The sequence below is a fragment of the Myotis yumanensis genome, unplaced genomic scaffold, assembly GCF_028538775.1.
Source record: "Myotis yumanensis isolate MYYU_CA2020_CCGP unplaced genomic scaffold, mMyoYum1.0.hap1 SCAF_11, whole genome shotgun sequence".
Classification (NCBI taxonomy): Eukaryota; Metazoa; Chordata; class Mammalia; order Chiroptera; family Vespertilionidae; genus Myotis; species Myotis yumanensis.
Genome location: NW_027223762.1, coordinates 39,857,982 through 39,877,423, shown reverse-complemented (window position 1 = coordinate 39,877,423; position 19,442 = coordinate 39,857,982). Strand labels below are relative to the sequence as shown.

Genomic DNA, 19,442 nt, shown 5'->3' with positions numbered 1-19,442 from the left:
TGGCAAGCCCTCAAAATTGCGATTCTTAGCTCCATATCCTCCATTTCTGTCATGTTTTTTTGTCTCCGCATCTTTTATGCTTTCTTGGTGCACCCCCTTGTGGTCTCTGTGCGCAGTCTTGTTCTAGCCAAGCCTTAATTGTTGTAGTTTACACTAGAGGGATTTGACCCCCAGGCCGACTGGCTATAGGAATCAGCTGTATGGAAAACGTCTGCCTTCTGGGGAGGCGCTAATCCAACCTTTGCCTGAGGCGATCGGCAAATGGCTGTGCGCAGGGTTTGGGCGGGGCGGGATCAACAGGGCGGGCGGAGGGAGCAGTTATGGCCACGCTCAGTCCCGTTCCCAGAGGCTCTGCTTCTCAGAACCCCGGCAGCCGCTGCAAACCTCGGAGAGAAAGCTGCCCTCAGGTTCCAACTGATGCCGGATAATCCCGCTTCTCCCGTTTGAGTCTGGGTCCCTAGAGACTCGCCCGGATCTGGAGCCCAGAGTCTGAGACTCACTCCTGACAGAAAACGACAACCGCGCCCTCAGCCACCAGCCTGCTTTGCGTGCGCACCTCGGTACCTTTGTATTTTCCACACTGCGCCGCCTCTGAGCCTCGATTTGCTGTTCTCTTTCCTTCTAGTTGTAGAGTCTCTCTTCAGCCAGCCTTCCTGTGGTTCTGGGTGATGTCCGTTCAGTCTTTTAGTTGTATTTTTGAAATGGTTGTTTGCGGCAGCGGTCTCCGGTGTTTACCTACGCCGCCATCTTGGTCTCCCACCCCTGTATTTAAATGTTGATTCTATTGTACACTTAATGTCAGTATTAGATTGATGGAATATAGGATGCATGGTACACAGTTTTATCTCTGAACTTTAAAAACTTAATTTACATTACTTTAAATTCTGTGGTCTTTTTAAAAAAGATCTTAATGGCTTTAATTTTGTTTTTCCTCACCAAAGGATATGTTTTTGTAATGATTTTAGAGATATGGGAAGAGAGAGGGATATATAGAGAGAGGATGTATATAGATAGGTTGCTTCCCATAAATAAGCACCCTGGTCTGGGATCAAACCTGTAACCTGGATAATGTGTCCTGACTCAGAATTGAATCAGCAACCTTTTGGTGTGCGGGATGACGCTCTAATCAACAGCTACACTGACCAGAGTGATCTTAATGGTTTTTGCTTCATGTGAATGAATATATGATAGTTGGAATTTTGACCATTTCAGATTTAGAACTACTATTGGTTCCATTACTAATCAAATGGTTTAGTTATCAAGATATTTTCCAATGTAAGCATTGGCTCAGGTCTGTAGTTTTTCTAGAGCATTTTTTTTCCTAAATAAATTTCATATAGAATCCTAGTATAAAAAACAGATACTAGTGGTTTTATATTTCTTTATAAGTTAGGGATTCAGATAAATTGTATTAACTTAGACCCTAACCATTAGATAAGATGTCCCATAAAAAGAAAAATTGGAATTGGCTGTCTGACATTGGATCCACTTCCCTCCTAATATAGAAAATTATATTTCAATGTAAATATAAACTTTTTAAAGAAATTTACTAATGTTGTGTAACTAATAATTTTTTTTTTTTCCTTCAGGGAAATGAGGCAAGTTATCCTTTGGAAATGTGCTCACACTGTAAGTCAAATGTTCTTGTTAATTTGTTTTATACTTACATTTCTCTTTATATTTATATATCACATACTTCTATATGTTTGTGTAGCAATATTAGCACATGATTATTTAAAATGGGTAGTGAATTTGACTTATAGTCTTAATCAGAATAGAGAATTTTTTTTTTTACAGACTTTTTTATTATTGGGATCTGCAGTATGCTATAGTTACAAACCAAACCTCAAATATCAGTGGCTTAATTGAACAATTAACTTACTTATTTTGTGTTTACAAAGGCAAAACTTTGGTAGTCCAAGTAGCTATTGCAAAAAATCTTTTTGGGGGAGAATGAGGAATTTAAGCAGTGTGGGTGGGCTTGTTATTTCTGACTGTATTGGAGAATGTAAAAGCAGAACATGACACTGTTAGATGTCGATTCAAGGATCAGTCAAAAAAACCAAAAGGTTTTTTTGTGTGGAAGGCCATTGATAGGGGAAAGGAAGATCCTGAGAATTGGAATGGAGACATTTGGTAAATTTGGATGTCATGAGGAGGTCACAGAACGCCAAATCATTCTAAACCTTCCTTGCCCTTTTCATCCCTGTTTGATGGAGCTGCTCCTGCCTTGTTTGGAGACCTCTTACCTTGCAATGAGGTACCTCATCCTTTTTTCTTTCATTAAAACCATTTTTCTTGTTGTTCATTATGTTTCATTAGTTTGCTTTCTTTTCCCCAAACACTTGTCAATTTCTTTCATTCTCATCAACAACTTTGCTTGCTTCTGAGCTCTGGGTAGAATGCTCTTGTGTCAAGTTTTTGTTTTGTTTTAACAATTGATAATTTATTAAAAAGGTTGATTTAAGTATCTGCAATGGTGTCTTAAGCCTTGACTCCTGTATCAATATTATTGGAAATAATATATTTAACAAGCTCTAACAATCTCAGAAGGGCTATACAAGTTAATGAGTCGCTTGTGGATCCTCATCTGAAATGGATCCCAAGTCTTAGAACATTTCCCACAGGTAGTTTTTCTTGTAGTGATCCTTAGAGTCTTGGTGGACATCCAAACTGGTCTTTTCACTTTTCCTTTGCTCCTCTGATCAAGTCAGCACACACCTTCTCCAAAGACTACATTGCAGCTAGTTAGAGTAATTCTAATTCAGTGAATCGCCACCTCTGGTTCCATGGATATCTTTCCTGTATCTTTAAAAGCCATGGCTGTGGCATGGTTTCCTGATGGATTTATTCCTCCGTAAGAGCAAACAGTGGTGAGTCAGGAGCAGAAGCCAGTGGAACAGAGCTCTGCTGCAGCTTCAACCTTGTCTTCTTCAAAGAGTTATATCAAGTTCCTTACTTACTTGACTTCATTGTCTTTTAACTCTTAGGTAAATGTTATCTTTCCTCTCCTAAGAATCTATCATGGGTAGTAAGTACCCTGCTTATTTCCTTGTAGCAAAGAAATTACTTGTTTTTATTCATCCATTTTTATCTTCCATTTTGTAAGTTATATAATTTATTTTTAAATGAGTGATACTCTATGACCAATTACCCAGAATTCTGCCATTTGAACTACATACATTTTATTGTTTTTCTTCTCAGGCTTTCCTTTATAAATTTCTTACATAATTATGTTCACTTTCAAATGTATATTTTTATTTTAATACTAGAGGCCCAGTGCATGAATTCATGCACCCGTGGGGTCCCTTCAGCCTGGCCTGCACCCTCTTGCAATCCAGGACCCCTCGGGGAATGTCGGAGAGCTGGTTTCACCCTGATCCCCACAGGTTTCTGTGCACCAGGCCTCTAGTATGCATATAAGATCTTTGGTTAATCTCTTCCCACCCTCTCCTCTCCCCTCCCCTCTTCCCTCTGAGATTCATCAGTCTGTTCCATGTTTCCTTCCATGCCTGTGGTTTCCACTCCTGCATTGAGCGTCTGTCCCCTGGTGGTCAGTGCGCATCATAGCTACCAACCGGTCGCTTAGGCTTTTATATATATAGATAAAGATAAAATGTTGCACCTAGCATTTTGTAAAAATTGACCTAAACGAAACCTGATTGTGACTATACTACTGCCTATCGGCAGTTTTGTTAATAAAGTTTTATTGGAACACAGTCAAGCCCATTTGTTTACATATGGCTGTTTTTATGCTACAGTGGTAGAGTTGAGTAGTTGCAATGGAAACTATATGGTCCATAAAGCCTAAAATATTTACTATCTGGCCTCTTACAGAACAAGTTTGTTGGAACCCTATTATAGGGTTCCCAATTTGAGAAGTGTCACCTCTATCACTGCCTAACCTATCTGAACTATGATCAAACTAGAGTTTTTACAAGCTAATGCTTTAGGTGTTAGCTAGATTTAGAATTCTTATTTCTGGCAAAGTTAGTATGTCGGTATTATAGTTTCTTTAGAATCAAAAGGGTGTGCTCAAAATTGTACCTTGCTACTTTGAGTGTGTGACAGTTATTCTTGCTAAATGGGCAAGAAGGAGTTTTGGAAGTCTAATTAACTAGGCTTCATACTGCAAATGGAGTTTAGATTGAGTTTTGGAAGTATTGTACAACTCTGATTGGAATGAGGCACTAGGAAATTAGTTTTTGTTTCTTGGTCAAGGAACAGAGGTCCTAAGTATTTCCCAGGTTCTTCTCTTCGCTTCTTTTACCTGGTTGCAAAGAAAAATATATTAGGGCAAAAGGCAAGATGGATGGCCTTCCGCACATCCAGATGGCAAAATCCAAGTTGTTTTTTTTTTTAATGTGTGGTATATGAAATAAATGTCATACACTGTTAAAGCTCTTTTGGTTTTATCCTTAGAACTTAGTCTTCTTTCTTAAGACTTCATCTATGCTTAGTGAAACTGTTGAACCTTGTCAGGAAAGGTTTATACTTGTCAGCGAATATTCAACCAGCAATAAATCTATATGACTTATTCTGTTAGCCAGTATATAGTTTTTTTTCCCTCTCTGCTCCCTCCTTGGTTCATCAGAATACAGTGTACTTTTGTATATTTTATACATGATTTGGATTAATTTCTCCAAAATGAACTTGTTCACATTAAAACCAACACTTTTTCCTGCCATCCATACATTGTAAATTTTTTTTTCTTATTTACAAACCTCTTCATTATTGGAAGAGCTTAATGTTATCTATATATAAGATAAGAATGTTAAAACCAGTCTTTGAGGCACTTCAATATTTATACTTCCCTGTTTGGGTTAAACCCTGTCATGCCTTCTCATTCCTTTAAGACCCAGTTTGATTCTTTGTTCTCAGTGAGGCCTTATAATTGTCCCAGTTTTCATTGGTCCTTCCTGTTCTTCAAGTACTTATTGTCTGTTTTGTTCTTTTAGTATTTAATTGTGCTACTTTTTAAAAGGTAAGGTACTGTCTTCGGCCCATGACACAGATAAACACCCACAAGGTGCTATGGTCTAGCTACTGGGGAAAAGAGGAATGCATATATTATTATAGTGGAACTAAATCTTTATGAAAAACAAAAACAGGGGTCCCAGGGAGTGGAAATTATCCTTGGTTAAGGAAATTAAGAAAAGCTTCACAGAAGGACTGACTTTTGAAATTGTTTTTGAAAGCTGTATTAGTATTCAATACTGATTAATTCTTCACTTGTCTGGTCATTTGTCCCTTTCATTCTCCTTAAATTGCATCTAGATTTTCATCATTCTATCCAGACACCCTGCATAGTCATTCCCAATATCCTACTTTTACTCAATGATTTCTCTCCTAATTCTTAAGAAAATTGAGAACATTTTAAGTGTTAACCTCATATCTCCTTATCTCCAACTCCCCCTACTTTCCACTCCTCCCCACTGCACACAAACTTTCCCAATCACATGCTCATACCCCCTTATTCTAGGTAAGCCTCCTTGCTTGTGCTTTGGATCTCATCCACTCTCATCTACAGGACTGTGTTTTGTAAGGTTCTCCCTGTTTTTCAGCTGCTCCATCTCTCTTCAATTTATAGACAGGATTAACTTCCTTGATCCTGACCCTTCATGTACCTCCCAGTTTTTCTCCATTTTTTCTCATATTTGAGCTTCCTAGAAGAGCATATTCAGTTATCTCCATTTCAGTATTTCTGCTAATTTCATGGCCTGTAAACTGACTTTTATTCCCTACTATCTACTGAAACTTTAAGGTCACCTTCATTTTATTGCATAATTGCTAAATCTGATGGATTAAAAACCATGTACATAAAGCAGATGCTGAGTAAGTATCTCTTGACTGAATAAGCTAGTAAGAGCTCACAGCTGAACTAGCTGTGTTGCATAGACAACTAGTTGGGTAATTTTAAAGGCTGTACCTTTAGGAAAATTCCGTAGTTACCAATCATCACACTTATTATTTGTTTCATGAATAATAAAACAAATGTGCCAGGCACTATTCTAAGCATTTCACATACATCAATGTTTTTAATCTTCATGATAGTCTCATGAGAGGTATTATTACTTAATCCTTTGTACAGAAGAGAAAACAGGCAGAAAGATCTCAATCACACAGCCGCAGGTAAAGGAACAAAGCTATGATTTGATCTCAGGCAGTCATGCTCCAGAGTCATATGCTTAATCCCAATCCTATACAGCCTCCCTTATAATAAATGTTATAAGATTATGTTGTGTTTGTCTACACATGAATTACTTTAGGCAAACTGGACTTGTCTAAGACATAGAGGTATTCTCTGAACCCCCCACTTCTCAGTTCAGTGTTCACTTTTCATTGAGTTAAATTATTCTAGGCCATTGTGACTTTGTTTCTGTCTGTTAGCTAACCTGTCTGGACTATAGTGGAAATGTATACTCTGTTGGGGTAATTTGCTCAAAGTTGAGACCTTACTTGTAACTTGGCATGATGACTTGGAAAAGTGACTGTGTAAGATACTACTTTAGATAGTTTAAACAGAGAACTAGATTGGGGCACAGTTGAAAGTGTAAATTGAAAATCAGATTCAACTATTTATTACTGTTGATAAAACCAGTGTAATTCTGAATGGTTTTGATAAAATGAAGTACAGGGCCTATTTTGTAGACTAAATGTAGATGATGGACTGATAATAGTTTTTTATCTAAAAAGATTTCTCAATTTTCTTTGATTAGAAGGTGACCCAAGAAGAGCTGGCAGATTCTTAAGCAATGTTTTCTTTTGCATAATGAAGTATCTGTAGAAACCTTGAATACATCTTTAGCCATTAGGATAACTGCTCTAATTTTAAGTAAACAACCTCATATTCAAGCAATTTTTTTTTCTGATGTGAATATTTACAAGTGACTTGAAAATGTAGAGATAATTGACTTTGTGCTGTTAATTTCTGCTCTCAATCAGATTAGACTAGGGTTTTTCTTTGTTGTGAAAATAAAGCTTTTTCAGAGAAAAACTTAATCTGAACTTAATTTTATTTTTTCCTTCATATCTGCATTCCTTTGTTTCCTTTCTTAAATGGGACTAGAGTAACTCCAATTTTTAAGTAATGTGTGTTCTAATGACTAATATCAATAAAAATTCAGTTTGAATGTGAACAGATACAAATGTTCTTACACATTTTAAGCTAAAATGCCATTTGTTATTTACAAATTTTTGTCATTAACTTTGAAATTGATATGTGCTTTTGTCACTTTAGATTAAAAACCTTCATAAATGTGTCACACAGTTCATGCTTAAGCAATCTACTAACCTTGATTTATCATTTACTTAGTAATTTGATGATCCTAAATTCTAATTTCACTTAGTTCACTGAGAATTACTACTATTCTGCTTTCTTTCAGTAAAGCTTTAGAGCTGGAAAGAAGAGAGGGATGAATGGTTTTCTAAAGTTTAGTGCTTGAACTTGAACATCTAAGCTTTGAGTTGTTACCTTATTTTGCTCTTATAGGGCCTTTTATTAAATACCTGGTTTGTCTACTGTATTCTAAATATTTCAGATTTTTTGGTCCATACTGTCAAATTTTGATATTATGGCAGCACTTAACAATTTGTAGATTCAGCAGTGAGGTCTATGACATAGTATTTTGGTAGTCTGCTACAAATTTGAATAATTTTATATTTGTGATGTAGAAGTCAGTTTTTTTAGCTGGTAAAAGCCTAGCTAACCATTTAGCAAATGTATAAATTCTTGGCTCTCCTTCAGAATGTTAGAGCAAATAATATGGAAAAAAAATATAAGAAAGGAAGGACTTGGGACAAATAGAAAGAGTAATAGCATCTGTCTAAAAGAAATTTAAGGAAATATATTAGCTAAGATGAAAGCACAAATAATCAATGAAATAGTGGGTGAAAATTTCCTTCTCCTGAAAGTCAAATCTGATTGAAAGAGCATTCTGATAGTCAAGAAGGTTAGATGAAAAAGACCTACATTTAGTCTCAGCCTATTTTAAAATTCCAAGAGTAAGCCCTGGCTGGTGTGTTCAGTCCATGCTCCAAAAGGTCGAAAGTTTGATTCCTGGTCAAGGGCATGTACCTGGGCTGCAGGTTTGATCCCTGGCCCCGGTTGGGGTGTATATGGGAGGCAACCAATCAATGTCTCTTCCTCTCCTTCTCTCTTCTTCTTTCTCCCTCCCTCCTTTCCTCCCTCCCTCCCTCTCTTCCACTCTCTAAAAATCAATGGAAAAATATCCTCTGGTGAGGATTAATAAAAAACATAATAAGATAAAATAAAATTCCAAGAGTAAAAAGAGAACCCTAACCAAGGGGGGGAAATAAGCTGCCTGAAAAGAATAGGCGTCCACTGGCATTGGATTTCTTAGCAGCAGCAGTAGATAATAGAAAACATGTGCCTGACTGGGAATCAAACCGGGGACATCTGGGTTCATGAGTCCATCCTTAACCACTGAGCCCACTGTCCAGAGCAGAATTTATTCTTGTATTGTCTATAAATTATTGTATTATTTTCCACATAAGCAACTATAAACCTGCTTTTGCCCTATCCTGAATATAGATGATAGAAGAGATTCTTTATTTTACTACTTTGTATAATATAATTTAAATTGAATACAGAGGTATTTTCAACTATTAAAAAAGATAGTTCTCCCAAAGGTATCCTTACAAAAAGGAGACTAATAATATGTGTTTCAACTTGACAAAACTTATGAAAATGAGTATCTATCTGAGTCACAAGATGAGTCAAGAGGGTAGGGTTTGTTTTTATTCCCCTTGCCCATCTGTTTTAAAGGGAGGGAGTATGATACCAAGCAGTAGGAAAAATCTTTGATGAAATTTGATGACAGAAGTTGGCATTTGTTCTTTAATATTTAACTTGTACTAAGTGCAGATCTGAAACATTTAATGGTGCTGCCAAGATGGGTTTGATCTGTTTTAGAGATCTGTGCCTAATTTTTAGGAGATTGGTAAATGCTGATATTTCAAGACTTGAGACCTGCTTCATACTTTAGGATGTGTTTAGTTCTTTAATACATCTAGTCTGCAGTGCTGACAGGTGGGAGTGCTGATTGACTGCTTCTCTGGCAACAGTAACAGCCAAATAAGTCAGTCTGTTCCTTCCATTCCTAAAAGAGGTATTTTTACCATTTGTTTTTGAAAGCTAGCTTTCTTAGTCTTGGCTTTTAAAAATATTCATGGCGTTGCCTTCTAAACTAGCCACTTAAGAATATTTTAATTGTTTAGGTATAGATTCCTTCATTACTCAGCTAGTTCCAACTAGATAATAAGTACTGAGTAATGTAGGGTGTCTTACTTCATCATTGTAATCCAAGCAGGAAGGGATGGACAGAAAGGAGGGAATAAACGGGTGCCTTCTTAAAGCTCAAGGTGAATCTGGGCTGCGTGAGGTATGTGAGAATGATTAGATAGAGCTTGTTCCCTTCAAGTCATACTTCAGGGTCTTTTTAAAAAGCCAGTTATCGGGGCGGGTGCAGACACCCGCGGCAGCTGCTGAGTGGGCGGCCTCGGGCTCCGAACGAGGCGGTGGCGGTGGCAGCGGCGGCAATGGCGGTGGCCGGGGGCGCCATGGACTCGGACCCCAATGGGTACGAGCTCAACGGCAACCTGCGGCAGGACTCGGCTGCAGCGGCGTCAATGGCGGTGGCCGTGATCGCCGTGGACTCGGACCCCAAGGGGTACGAGCTCAACGAGCTCAACGGTAACCTGCAGCGGGACTCACCCAGCGCCCACACGGGCGCCCGGCCGAAAAGGCCCCTCAACTTGAACAGTTACGCTAACAAGAAGAGCGCAGCAGAGAGCATGCTGGACATGGCCCTGCTGATGGCCAACGCCTCGCAGCTGAAGGCCATCATCAGCGAGGGCCCCGATTTCCACTCCTATGTCCCCCTGGTGGTCCTTATCTCCATCTCCCTCGTGCTGCAGATCTGCGTGGGCGTGCTGCTCATCTTCCTTGTCAAGGCCGACCTCAACAACCCAGCCAAGCACGCCAAGATGAACTTCCTCAACAACCTGTCCACTAGCCTTGTCTTCATCATCGTCGTGGTTAACATCTTCATCACTGCCTTTGGCTTCTAGCACCTGTAGTGGACCTGGCGCCCCGGCAGTAGGGCTTAGATGCCCTGGATTGTGCCTGGTCACAGCCACACAGACCCCAGAAACTGCCTCAGCCTTGGGGCCCACCTGCCTCTGTGCTGCACTTCCTGAAAATGCCAGCGTCAAGACTAGACTGGAGAACAGTCAGACCAGTGTGAGTCCTGCTCCATCCTTGGCTCCTCCTCCCCCTGAAGCAGGGGCAGCAAGGCCCAGAGGCAGAGCTAGAGATCCCCAAGCAGGGCCATGGCCAACATAAGACATGCAGCAGGCCTGAGGAGGGGCAGTTAAGGACCAGGGCCAGCCTTAGTCTTGGGATATTTCTAGAAGGACAGGAGATGCCCCTCCTCAGCCAACACACCCGCTGGGGGACCCCTGGCCCCTGCCTTTCCTGACCTGGTATAATGAACCACCAGCTCCTGTGGCACCGCTGTGGCCGTGGACCATGCACACACCTTCCACCAGCCCCGCTTTTCTAAGCACAAATGACCAATAAAACGAATGCATCTCCCGTGTAGCTTCCAGCACTAGTCTCCTTCCTGAGCCTGGGCCCTGCACCTGCCCCAGGCCAGGCCTGTGTAGTGGTCTCTCCTCTGCTCAGGGCAGTCAGGGGGACATGGTTGACACCTCAGGTGCCTTCTCCAGGTTGGCATCTCCAGTCAGGTTTCCAGGTGGAGACCAGGGTCTTGGGTCTGCATTGCCCCAGTGTCTTTATTTTTACAGAATGATTTAAAGAGCTCCTGTAACCCTCGCTGGTTTGGCTCAGTGAATAGAGCCTGAGGACCAAAGGGTCCTGGGTTCGATTCCAGTCAAGGATACGTACCTTGGTTGCAGGTTCCTCCCCAGCCCGGGCCCTGGTTGGGGCTCCTGCAGGAGGCAACCAATTGATGTTTTTCTCTCACATCAATATTTCTCTCTGTCTTTCCCTCTCTCTTCCACTGTTTCTAAAAATCAATGGAAAAATATCCTTGGGTGAGGATTAAAAATATAAGTATGTATAAATAAATAATAATAAAAATAATAAGTAAATAAATAATAAAAGGAAATAAAGAGTTCCCATAGCCCCGGTCATCATTTGCTCTATTGGGAGCCTTCCCACAGGTGTTTCCCCCCCATCCAGTTGGGGCTTCAGTGAGTGATACGCACATACTGTGCTGTCAACAACTTTAGCTGTAGCCTGGACTGCAGCTCAGTTGGTAGGAGCGTAGTCCCGATATGCCAGAGTTGCAGATTGAATTTCCAGTCAGGGCACATACCCAGGTTGTAGATTCAATCTCCAGTGGGGCGAGTATGGGAGGCAACTGATTGATGTTTCTCTCTCTCCCTTCCTCTCTCTAAAAATCAATAAACACATATCCTCTGGTAAGGATTGAAAAAGTAAAAGAAACTTCAGTTGAGAAAAGAAGAAAAGTCAGTTGTTGCCCCACATGTGGCTCAGTGATTCAGCATCTACCTTTCAGGAGGTCATGGTTCAATTCCCAGTCAGGGCACATACATGCCAGGGTTTCAGTCCCCAGTAGGGGGCATGCATAAGGCAGCCAATCAGTGATTCTCATCATTGATGTTTCTCCCTCCCTCTCCTTTCCTCTCTGAAATCAATAAAAATATATATTAAAAAATAAAATAGCCCTAACTGGTTTCGCTCAGTGGATAGAGCGTCGGCCTGTAGACTGAAGGGTCCCGGGTTCGATTCCGGTCAAGAGCATGTACCTTGGTTGCGGGCACATCCCAGTAGGGGGCATGCAGGAGGTGGCTGATCGATGTTTCTCTCTCATCTATGTTTCTAACTCTATCCCTGCCCCTTCTTCTCTGTAAAAAAAAATCAATAAAATATATTTAAAAATAATAATAAAATAGTCAAATGGTTAAAAAAAAAAAAAGCCAGTTATTGTCAAGTTAAAGGATCGTCACTGTTATGTTGCTTTGCCTTTGAGAAAGGTTTAAACTACTCATCCAGAACAGGTATCAACAGTTTATAATGTTTCATAAGATAGTTAAAGCTGAAGAAAGTGGATAGATTTTAAATGTTTCTTTTTAAGGACTTTTGCCAGAGTGTGTGTTAATGATACTCATAACAACAGGATATACAATTAATAACCCCCCCCCCTTTTAATTAGAAAAATTGATAGTGGTTTCATAAATGGAGAATTCAAGGAAGGACATCCCATCAGAGGATTTATAAGGAAATGGAGGCATAAAATTTATCCTGTTGAATTGTGCCAAGAGCATTGTAGCTAAAGTAAAAGTAATGGGGTAGAGAAAGATGGAAATTTAAATTGAGGCTAACTATTGTCAAGGACTTAAGACTTTTTTACCCTGTTTGTATTAGGAAGCCACTAGAAATTTTTAAGCACTGGCAATTGGGCTGAATATAACCTTTAGAACGAGTGCTATTGACAGTGTAAAAAGGATGGATTGAGCCAATACATTTATTTGATGGTGTATGATTAATTTTTATTATCTTGTTATTCATAATATTCCTTATTCATTCATTAAGACTGTGGAATACTGTCTTCTGGATTACTGGTGTTCTACAGGTAATCTACACTAATAAAAGACAAAGATGCTAATTGACCATACCTTCGCTACACCCACCAGCCAATCAGAGCAACTATATGCAAATTAGCCCAACCAAGATGGTTAATTTGCATATACCAGCTGGGAGCGACGACTGAAGACAACGTAGAAGGAAGCCAAACAGCAGAAGGGAGCAAAGTAGAGGCGGCGGAGACAGGAACAGAGCCAAGGCGGCAGAGGCAGGAGGCAGGAGGCGGGTGGCGGCTGGGAGACAGAATAGGCCCTTGACGTCAGGGAGGGCGGGACCTGAGCACTTGGCACAGAGGGATAGGACAGGCTTCATGGGAGGGAACAGACCCGAGCTGCACTCACACTCAGCCTCGGACTTCAGTTTCCTGGTGTGTCAGGTGGCCCTCCCCGCCTTCACCGGATTGCAAGGTTCAGCTCAAAAGACTGAGAGCCTCCAGGGTGGTTGGGAAGGCAGTTGAGGTGAGGCTGGTGGCAAGCGGATTGGCTGGAGGTGGGGCAGCAGGGCTCCCAGATTGGCTGGATTCAACAGGGCGGGGCTAACCTTTGAGAGGTGCGAGGGGGAGTGTAAGGGAGTGTGTACTTGCGTGTGCCACCGGCCTGCGGGCTTTACTCTTGCACGGCGACTGTGATGGCGGTGGCGGTTACTACCTGAGCCCAGATGGAGCAGAGGCCAGTGGAGCAGAATGACATCCCGGCATCCCGATACCAGATGGCGTGGCCCGCGGGTCATGGCCAAAGGGGAGGGCGCCAAGAGTGGCTCCACAATGGGGCTGCTGCCTACAGGCATCCTCCAAGTGGGTGAACGCCAGGCCTAGGGAAGGTGAGAACCTGGCATCCGGTGGAGGGCAAGTGGTGGCAGCGTCCACGGAGCATGTGAGGTGTCGGGTGGTGGACATGGCCCTGATGGCAGGCTAGGCCTAGGGGACCCTACACGCGCATGATTTAATCGTGCGCTGGGCCTCTAGTCTATATATATAAAAGCCTAATGCAAATTGTCCCCACAGGACTTAGACCAGGAGACTGATCACTTGCTATGACATGCACTGACCACCAGGGGGGCAGCACAGAATGAAGGGAGGCCCCAGCTAGCAGCCAGAAGGCCCTGATCGGCCTTGATCACCGGCCAGGCCTAGGGACCCTGCCTGTGCATGAATTTCATGCACCGGGCCTCTTGTTAAAACATAATCCTTCAAGCACTTCATTTTCAGTTTTTTAAATGTAACTTTCCAAATTGTTATTTATGTTCCTATCTCAGTAAATGGAATTTCACAGATAGTTTCCATAAATATATGGCACTGTATTTCTACCTTTCCTCTTTTCCATTAATGATATATTCTAGAGCTATTGTTAAATGAAAATGACCCCTGATTCATCTGTGTACTGTTTGTGGAAACACTGTCATCTGTCTTTCCTTTTCTACTTGTAACCTACTTTAGTCATTCATTAATGTTCAGTTTTCTCATCGCCTTTTGTGGTTTGTGGTTGTAAACTAAAGCAAACTAAAGATTGCTAGAAGAAGATAGTTAACTAATCCTTAGTATATACATAAAATTAAGGCAAGCATGGAGAGGTAGCTTTCAGCAACATGTATGAACTTTGAAAAAATTCTGAAAGGCTTGCTGATTGGTGTCTGGTTAGATAAATGGTTTTACTTCAAATACTGATGGCATTTTGATCAATAAGCTTAAAATATGAAACATAGAATTAATACTCATGTAAGCATTTATTGAGCACCTGTTATATGTAATGTACAGAATGCCATTGAAAAAGTCATGGACTCTGACCTGAGTGGTGGGCGATGCATGTAAATAAGTAAGTCAAAAGCATTTGTGCGACTTTATTATGTTCCCTACATGGTTATCTAATTTCATCATGGAAAATTGGAAAGTAAGGTTTAGTTGAACAGTTCTGCTTTTATCATCTATTCCATTAAAGAAGGAATATTGTTTCATAAGGGGATAAAATGCTCTATGAAGTTAATGTGCTTGTGAGGTTTTGATTGAATTACTATATGTGTATTTTGCTCTTTGAAGCAGGGTTTAGATGAATCATTAAAATAATGAATGTAAAGGCATTTCTACTATAATAAAACATGTGCAATCCTGAATAACCTCATATGCTGGGTAAACATGGCTAAGGAGACCACTCCTTTAGTAGCTTTGTAACCAAGTGCTAACAATAAAATACTAACACACACTTTCTCCCTCCCTCCATCCCTCCCTCCCTCCCCAATAAAAAATCTACACTAATAAAAGAGAAACATGGTAATTAGCGTACGACCGCTACCCTTTTCATTGGCTAATCAGTGAGTATATGCAAATTAACTGACAACCAAGATGGCGGCCGGCAGCCATGCACTGAAGCGAACAGGGAGGCTTGCTTGCTCCAGTGACTGGCGGACTCCAACGTTCCCCGCCTGCCGCTGCCGGCCTCTGACCTGGCAGTTTGAAACATTGTAACAAATATAGAAGCTAAACAAAACCCCAGAAACCAGCTTTCCGCCGCCTGGATCTCAGAGCTGGAGTTACACATTGTTTCGATTATAGAACGCAAACAAACCAGATACCTGCTTTCAGCAGCGGAAGCCTCAGAGCTAGAGCCAGAGCTAAAGCTGGCCCAGAATTAAAAAAAGAAAAAGAAAAAAAGGAGCGGTTGGGAGCTTCAGTCAATCGCCAGCCTGAAAGCAGCCCTCAGCCCCTCACCCAGACTGGCCAGGCACCCCAGTGGGGACCCCCACCCTGAAGGGTGTGTGACCAGCTGCAAACAGCCATCATCCCCTCATCCAGGCTGGCCAGGCACCCCAGTGGGGACCCCCACCCTGATCCAGGACACCCTTCAGGGCAAACCAGCCGGCCCCCAGGCCTCTATCCTATATAGTAAAAGGGTAATATGCCTCCCAGCACCGGGATCAGTGGAGCCGCGAGGCCTCCTGGCACCGGATCAGCGTGACGGGTCAGCGCCCAAACCCCCTGATCACCCTGCGACTCTCTGTGTGACAGGGTGTGGCGTCCCAACCCCTGATCGGCCCTGCTTTGTGGGTGATAGAGGGCAGCGCCCCAACTCCCCCCCCTCCCCCCCCACGGGCCCTGCTCTGTGTGTGATGGGGTAGAGCCATAACCTCCCCATTGGCCCTGCCCTGAGTGTGACAGTGGCGGCACCCCAACCCCCTGATCGGCCCTGCTCTGTGCGTGACACGGGGGAGCTCCCCAACCCCCTGATGGGCCCTGCTCTGTGCGTGACAGGGGGCAGCGCCCCAACCCCCTGATTGGCCCTGCTCTGTGCGTGACCGGGTGGCGCCGCAACCTCCCCATCGACCCTGCCTTGAGTGTGACAGGGGGCGGTGCCCCAACCCCCCAATCGGCCCTACCCTGAGCTTGACTGAGGGTGGCATCGCAACCTCCCAATACGCCCTGCTCTGTGCATGACGGGGTGGCGCCCCAACTCCCCAATCAGCTCTGCTCTGAGCCCGACCAGGGGCTGCACTTATGGATTGGGCCTGCCCTCTGCCACCTCTAGTCCTATATAATAAAAGCCTAATATGCTAAGTATCTGGTCATCCATTCAACCAATCAAAGCATAATATGCTAATGATATGCTAAGGCTGCTCAACCACTCACTATGATGTGCACTGACCACCAGGGGGGCAGAAGCTCTAACCGGTAGGTTAGCTTGCTGCTGGGGTTCAGCTGATCGGGACTGAGCGAGAATGGCCGGGCACACCCTGGAGCCCTCCTGCAGTCCCTCCCCAGCTGGCCAACCTCCTGCATCTCTCCCCGGCCCCAATTGTGCACTGGTGGCGTCCCTCAGCCTGGCCTGTGCCCTCTCGCAATCCAGAACTCCTCGGGGGATGTTGAAGACCCAGTTTTTGCCCAATCCCGCAGGCCAGGCCGAGGGACCCCACTGATGGCATGAATTCGTTTCGTGCACTGGGCCTCTAGTAAAATACTAACACGCATTACCTCTGGCATTTGTACCATAGTTGTTCACTTACTAGCCTTAAACTTCAGCTGTGCTTTCTATTTTGAGATACAGGTTCTTGAGGGCATCTGCTTCAGCAGAAACTAATTTTATAAAAAGTAATGAACCAGGGTATAGTCACCATTGTTAATTGCTATTTTTCGGGGAGAGGTGGTAGATAAGAGAAATTGTCTTTGCAGCTTGTTCATTTGCACCTTGTTTCCACCAGATAACAATGTTGAAAAGCCTCGGAGTTCTTGAAGCCACTAAAGATGCTGTTACTTTCTCTTAAGAGAGATATTTGTTGTTTTCACCTTTTTTCTTAGAGTTTTCATATTTTACTTAGACTTTCTCTTTAATCTTGGAGAACTTGTTCCTGGTCCCTTTGTAATATGTCAGAAAAAAATCCCTATGAACCAGTGACAATTCTGTGCTCTACTGACATCACTCCTTTACCGACTGCATATGAACTAATTTATATTGGAGCAGCATCTTGTTATACAGTGTATACCTTAGTAGTACATATAATTATAGTTCTTATTCCACTTTAACATATCTTTAGATTTTAAAAATACATGCTTTACCTTTGAAGATGCCATATATATTTGAACTTTCAAAACAGTTTGGAATTTCAGTATCTAATATTGTGGACCATAATACATGTATACATAATACATAATACATGACTGAGAAGAGGGGCCTTACCTGATCCTGTTAGGATCCTGATCTTGGACTTTCAGCCTCCAGAACTGTGAGAGATAAGATTCTGTTGTTTATAATCACCCACCTTTCCCCTAATACATTATACGTGACCATAATACTCTTGGGCAGCATAACATTTAACTTGTTAATTTTTTTTACTGGTGATTGTATTTAAATTTTTGTATAATTGTTTTTGTTTCTATTAAGCCAAGATCAAAATTATTTATATGAATTAGTTTTTTAAAGGAATGAAAATAATAATGTTATTTAGAAGACAGTGAAAACACCTTTTTTAAGAATGCATATAAGAGATCTGATACTGAGTTTTGATAGAGTAATTATAAACTGATGCAAACATTTTTAAGTTGTTTAGTTTTTATTTTCTCCTTTGAGCATTGAAAGGTGAATTTTGTTAGCTGCGGCTTGTGGGTCTGTTTTTTCTTACTATTTTTTGTTAAAAAAAAAAAAAAAAAGCAAAGCTGTATTTTATTTGCTTGTACTTACAAAGAAAATCTCTGGAAGAATATTCAGGAAACTGGCAACATTGCCTCCAAGATGGGGAATTGGATATCTAAAGGGTAGGATGGAAGGGGAGCTTTGAATTTTGAACCATGAACTATCTATACCAGTGGTTCTCAACCTTCCTAATGCTGCGACCCTTTAATACAGTTCCTCATGTTGTGGTGACCCCCAATTTCATTGTTACAAACTGAACATAATTAAAGCATAGTGATTAATCACAAAAACAATATGTAATTATATGTGTTTTCCGATGGTCTTAAGCAACCCCTGTGAAAGGGTCGTTCGACCCCCAATGGGGTCGCCACCCACAGGTTGAGAACCGCTGATCTACACTAATAATAGAGGAATATGCAAATTGTCCAGGACACTGTCACAATAATGACTGAACATCAGGCTGTGTGGGGCGATCAGGCCAGTGGGGGCACATTTAGGGGCGATTAGGCAGGCAGGCAGGTGAGCAGTTAGGAGCCAGCAGTCTCAGATTGTGAGAGGGATATCCTGGATTGGAGAGGGTGCAGGCTGGGCTGAGGGGGAAACCCCCTGCCCCCTGTGCACGAATTTCATGCACCGGGTCTCTAGTCCTATATAATAAAAGTCTAATATGCTAAATGTCCAGTTGTCCTGTCGGCCATTCAGCCAATCAAAGTGTAATATGCTAATGATATGCTAAGGCCGCTCAACCACTTGAGAACGTGCACTGCCCACCAGGGGGCAGACAGTCAACCGGTTGACCAGTCACTATGATGTGCACTGACCACCAGGGGATAGACACTTCGACCGGTAGGTTGGTTTCCTGCTGGGGTCTGGCCGAATTAGGACTGAGCAAGATGGGCCGGACACACCCTGGAGTCCTTCCGCGGTCCCTCCCCAGCTGGCCAACCTCTGCATTCCTTCCTGGTCCTGATCATGCACTGGTGGGGTCCCTCGGCCTGGCACAATCCTGGACCCCTCCCCTGAGTGCATGAATTTTATGCACCGGTCCTCTAGTTAGAAACACAGTAGGTCCTCAGGTTATGTCAGAGATCCGTTTCTATAGTGCGACATAATGCAATTTTTGCCGTAAGTCGGAACCCACCTACATAAGCACCTATGTCACTCACATGGAGCACATACACAACAGTAATGAAGTGAAACAGTAAAAAATTTTAAAAGAAAGATAATTCCTGACTATTATTTGTGGTAAATAAATAATAAAAAACATACGTTGAAATGACAGAACTTTTTTTTAATATATAAATAAATAGGAGATGGCGACATAAACATGAAACAACGTATGTCAAGTCCAACGTAACCCGAGGACTGTCTGTAAAGTGAATCTGCCTACATGTAGGAACCACCTGACTGCCATGATCAGCTTAGCATTGTCAATCCTATTTAATGTCTTGGTGTACTCAGCATGTAGTTGGCTATCTGTTATGGCAGGTGCAGAGAAGCAGAAGGGTAACCAAATAAAAATATTTATGATGTACTTTCTCTGTTAGAAGGAGCTAGTCAATAGTGTATGTAGTTCTTTTAATTAAATTGGAAATTAAACTATTGGTTAACTGCTGAATCTCCCTCCCCCCATAATTATCATAAAATCATTTTATGAATCATGCTATTATTTT

The 19,442-nt window shown here is 42.1% G+C and overlaps 1 protein-coding gene and 2 pseudogenes across 2 annotated transcripts in view; 2 read left to right on the top strand and 1 right to left on the bottom strand.

The window, feature by feature from the left end:
* Positions 1-19,442, top strand: part of PPP3R1 (protein phosphatase 3 regulatory subunit B, alpha) — a 65,007-nt gene that overhangs the window by 35,380 nt on the left and 10,185 nt on the right. For both annotated transcript variants that reach the window (XM_070429370.1, XM_070429368.1), the window contains exon 2: positions 1,590-1,629. In XM_070429370.1, coding sequence (XP_070285471.1) covers positions 1,590-1,629 — 40 coding nt within the window. The remainder of the gene's footprint in view (positions 1-1,589; positions 1,630-19,442) is intronic.
* Positions 2,464-2,821, bottom strand: LOC139019574 (small ribosomal subunit protein uS10-like; annotated as a pseudogene).
* LOC139019961 (ninjurin-1 pseudogene) lies at positions 8,232-19,439 on the top strand (annotated as a pseudogene).